The sequence below is a fragment of the Cupressus sempervirens genome, chromosome 3, assembly GCF_028749045.1.
Source record: "Cupressus sempervirens isolate cs-2001-9-10 chromosome 3, ASM2874904v1, whole genome shotgun sequence".
In the NCBI taxonomy this organism is placed as follows: Eukaryota; Viridiplantae; Streptophyta; class Pinopsida; order Cupressales; family Cupressaceae; genus Cupressus; species Cupressus sempervirens.
This window is the reverse complement of record NC_143120.1, coordinates 220,872,885-220,877,805: the sequence shown is the minus strand read 5'-3', so window position 1 is coordinate 220,877,805 and position 4,921 is coordinate 220,872,885. Positions and strand designations below refer to the sequence as shown.

Below are 4,921 nucleotides of genomic sequence, written 5' to 3'. Positions count from 1 at the left end.
TCGAACCTTAGAAGTTAGGGTTTGAGAACTTTATCCATCCCCACTTCCACTAAAGAACCACCACAATGGTTTTCCTTCTGCTTTGGAGGGAATAGATCTTGATTCTAAGCCCTTTTTTTTGGGATCTTTGATGGAACCCCAAGCTTAGCCTCCTAGGTAGTACATGTCACATATAAGTGCCCAAACCTTTTACATCTTATGTGTAACAAATATTCTTTTTCATAGTACAAGGGTTGGACATAGGACCCTAGCTTGGATTCAATAGTAACCTCCAACAGAAGAACTTGATTCATTGTCACATTGACACAAATCTTGGCAAACAAGAGGCGGGCTTTTGTTTGGGTGAACTTGTCAATACTAGCAACAATACAAAGGAGTTGGCAATACCTTTAAGGACCTCATTATTTTATAATTCTAGAGCATCCCTGAGAACCTTACCCTTGTAGATGCATGAGCTCCCAAGTTAATTATGAGATCCAACTTAGGTTTCCACCTATGGATGTTAAGGACATTTCTCAAGTTTAGACCTAGCATCCAAGGTCCATTTGTAAGAACATTGGAGAGATCCTCATGGAAGACAAAAGAGAACACAAACAAGCGATTAACCAGGGTGTTGATTATTTTAAGGTTTAGGTTGAAGCCGCCCATTGAAGGTCTGAACATTGGGAATTTTCCCACAAGAGTGAGCCCTAAATCATTTACCATTTAATCTATGATCTCACTAGGAACATATATCTTATGACCTAAGATCAAGTAGGATCTTTTAAACTTGGGAGGAGGGAGCAAGGAAATACCCACAACTTTATTTGCAAACAAGCCACTTGAAGTGGTGGGGAAAATGGTATTAACTCTAGGAGGCGAAGGAGCTGATCTAGGCAAGACATGGCCCCAAGGGTTTACAACAAACAAAGGGGAGCCTGGGAAACTACTATGGCCAACCAGGAGATGCATGATGATAAGAATCCTTGTTAGCAGGGTCAAATAAATAATAATAAATTAAACTAAAGGTGTACAATTAAATACTAGAATAAATTATTATCTTAGATACATACATAGTAAGAGACTAATTATTTTTTAGTTCCCATGATGAACTAGTAAAGGATGAAATGATCATGGTACTAGAAGCAAATATTTAGGGGCAATAACAAAAACACATTTACGATGGAGAGATATATGAAATGTCACTCACACCTATAATACAAGCAACGAGAAATACTATTTTTGGGGTTAGTGTTGGAATAAGAATCACATCTAAGGAAAATCAAATAATCATGAAGATGTCCATCTTGTGCAAGTGAAGTTACATAGGGAGAACTAGAAAACATGATGTTGAACTTAGGAAATATATTGTAAAACACAATATAGAAGAGTTGACTTTCTAATTTATCTAGAAAGATTTGTTGTCTTTTTGTACTACCATTTGTAATTATTTATGTAGTTACACTATAATAGAAGAAACTACCCACTAGGTAACATTTTGTCTACATTTAGACAAATAAAATATTAATATTAAATAAACATATATTAATATATTTTTAATTAAAAAAAGTAAATAAAAAATGAAGATTAAATTCTCAATCTAACAAACACTATTGTTGTGATTTAGGTTTGAGCTACCTTGGCTTAACCCTTATGAGTCTCATTTCTTGGGATGCTTCGTGTTGAATTATTGTTTATTTTTATAGATTTGTATCTCCCCTTTAGGATTTTGTTTCATTCTCTTCCATGAATGTTTTTGAGGCAGATTTTTCCTTGGCATCCAATTGTTGTCTCTTTACCTTCCTCCTTTTTACTCCTATTGAGGAGGATTCCTCTCCTATAGAGGTGGGGAGTTTGGATTTGGTTGGAGATAGCTCTTGGAGTTCTTTGCCCTCCCTTGGTTGTTGGATTTGGGAGATGGTTAGAGGAAGGTGTCTCCTCTTGGTTTTATTTGCCCCTTCAGTCCTTATATAGATGGGTACCTTTCTTATTTAGGTATAGGAAATGAGACACATCTGGAGAGCCATTAATGATAATACATTTTTAGTTGGGAATACCATTTTTTATGACGTTCCTATAGTTGAGGGAGTGATCCAAAACCCTTATTTTTTTTCATAGGAGAAAATTATTTTAAAAAAAATACAAATTATATTTCAACTCTTAAATAAAACTACATGTCTTAAATAGATAGAATAAAATATATTTTTAAAAAATGTAATAAGTTAAAAGTAAATATTTAATTAATTTATATAAATATAAATTTAAAATCAATATTGACATAATATAATAATTGAGATGTGATGCTATTGTTATTATTATCAAGAATAAAATCCTAGTCTAATGTTGTTGTTTAATATTTATAGTAAAGATAAAGTCTTATTTATAACAATACTTTTGACCTTTACTATATATATAATTTTGATATAAATAATCTTTAAAAAAATAATTCTATTCTCTCCAACTAGTGTAACACCTTATGGTAGGTTATCATTTAAATATTCAATATCTATCCAAACTCCCTTATTCAATGAAACATATACTCTCTCGCCAACTGTTTTCATTTGATTCCATTTATTTCTTTTTACAGTGCTTTTTTTAATTGATATTCATCCCAGTTACTTCAATACTATTTTAATTTTATTTATACAGACCAACTGCTCCTATTGACTCGTTATTATTATTGTTATTTTTTGGTTTACTTGATCTTATGGCTGCCTGACGTTTACTTCTCAGCTATCCATTTATTAATGCACTTTCAGTCTCGTTGCTTCACGTAATTTAATTCTTGCAGGCATATTCTCTATATCCTTCAACAATTGCTCAAAATCGCCACTGACGCCATTAAGGGAAATTGAAGCTTTGTGGGAAGGAAGGCTTTTCAGAAGATCCAGAAGCAATTTTGAATCTTTAGCTTAAGGAATGTTTTTTCTGAAGAAACATTGAATCTCTGTCGGAAGTAAGGGTTTGTCTGAAGAAAATTTGAATCTTTGGCTGAAGGAAGGTTCTGCTTATGACAGAGAAGCAAATCTGAAGAAAATTTGAACAATTAGCGGAAGGAAAGATTTTTCCCGGAGGATCTATTTTTTCTGGAGGAAAATTTAGAATCTAGAAATTTGAATCTTTGGCTGAAGGAAGGCTTTTCTGAGGAGAGTCACTCCAAAAGAATAATGAATTCTTCGCAGGAAAAGGGAGGAAGAAAAGAATTGCAGGGTCCGCGGCCGACGCCGCTCAAGGTTTCCAGAGAATCTCACCAGGTGCGGAAGCCACCGCTGCCGATTCAGTACAGACCGCCTGTAATTATTTACGCTCACTCTCCAAAAATAATACACACAGAAGCCGGAGAATTTATGACGCTTGTCCAGCGGCTCACAGGTCGCTCCGCAAGCAACCCTGGTTCATCTTTTCAACCCCGCCAGCTACCGCCGCCTGATTTAAATACTCAAGCGCCGCCATTAGCGGCAGCCGAGGTTTCGTCAAGCCAGGTATTTTCGGCCTCCTGTACCCCTCAAGCTGAATATTTTAGGGTTTCGAACAGTAATCCTCCGCCGTTCTCTTTGCCAGCGAAAGAACCGGAGAAATTTAGCCGTGACATTTCGCCGACGTCTCCAAATATTCCCGGCGGTTTATTTTCTCCTTTGTCGCCAAATTTCTTCCTTCCTTCTCCTCGCTTCTTATCTCCCAGTATTTTCCAAGGTTCGCCCTTGTTTACACCGCAGCCTCAGTCGGATTTCTCTGATAATTTCTTTTCGCCGAGGCATATTTTCCAGAAGCAATCGGAACTTTTATTTACCCCTTCTTCCATCAGACCATCCATGAACATGAACGCTTTCTGGTCTCCATCTCCTACAGGTTGTGATCTCTTTAATCATCGGCCATGAGGGTTACTGGAATGCAAGCTTGAAATTTGTCTTAGGGTTTCAATTTGATTGTTTGAATTATGTATCGGCAACTCTGTAACATTGCCAGGTGAGTTGATTACTTGCTCGATCTCTGTACATTCTTGTCGTATATCTTTAATGGCTGATCTGGATTTCGCCTCGATGTTTGATTTGCTGCTTTGTTCCTGATTGTGATTTGATCAATTCGATGATCTCTGGTTGTTCTTTGGGAGAGGTCGTAGTTGTTCTTCTTGTTATTATTAATTGATTATATCTTATCCTACCAAATCGTGTTTCTGCACTATAGAGGAAATTAATTCACAACCGTGTTCCAGTACTGGCAGAAATTAAAGCACCACAACGATTTTAGTTTCAGTACTGGCAGAAATTAAAACACCACAACGATTTTAGGTCTGGCGATTGACAAGTAAATCTAAATAGGAAAGATAAAATAATGCTCAACGTGGAAGAAATGTGCATGAAAGATAAAATAATGCTCAACGTGGAAGAAATGTGACTATATACTGCAATATGATATTGAAAATGACGAGTGATAAGAAGTGCATAAAATTCAATTTTCGGATGGCACCGACTATTGAGTGTACTGAATTTATATTTCTTTTTAATAAACTTTGTAGATGGTATTATATGGCATGATTTTATGAGAGCAATGTATTATAACATGTTTAGAATAATGATTAGAGAGTCTGATTTAAAATTTAGAAAGTAAAAGTTCACATAGTTTTTATTTATTTAAAAGTTGACACAAGAAATCTATACAAATTTTATGTATAATTTTATTTTTCTTGTTTTATATATATTTTAATGATAAATCAAAGTGTGTGATTAGATATAATGAAAATTGGATATTTATATTTAATATTAATTTTAATGAGTGGTCATATTTTTATACATATGTAAATTCTTTTGCTTTCTCATTTTGTATTATACGATAAGTTAATGGTCAAGGGAAGATGTATGATCTATCATCCATATAAAAAAAATTTAAAAAAATTAATTTGTTCGCTAAAAAAATTGCTTCTATATTGTTGATCATATGTACA

The 4,921-nt window shown here is 34.5% G+C and overlaps 1 protein-coding gene across 1 annotated transcript; it reads left to right on the top strand.

Annotated features, from left to right (window-relative positions):
- Positions 1 to 2,680: 2,680 nt before the first annotated feature.
- Positions 2,681 to 4,020, top strand: LOC149565626 (uncharacterized). The gene has a single exon (XM_089817179.1). The coding sequence runs from the start codon at positions 3,147 to 3,149 to the stop codon at positions 3,855 to 3,857; it is 711 nt and encodes a 236-aa protein (XP_089673305.1). The 5' UTR covers positions 2,681 to 3,146; the 3' UTR covers positions 3,858 to 4,020.
- The last annotated feature ends 901 nt before the right edge of the window (positions 4,021 to 4,921 follow it).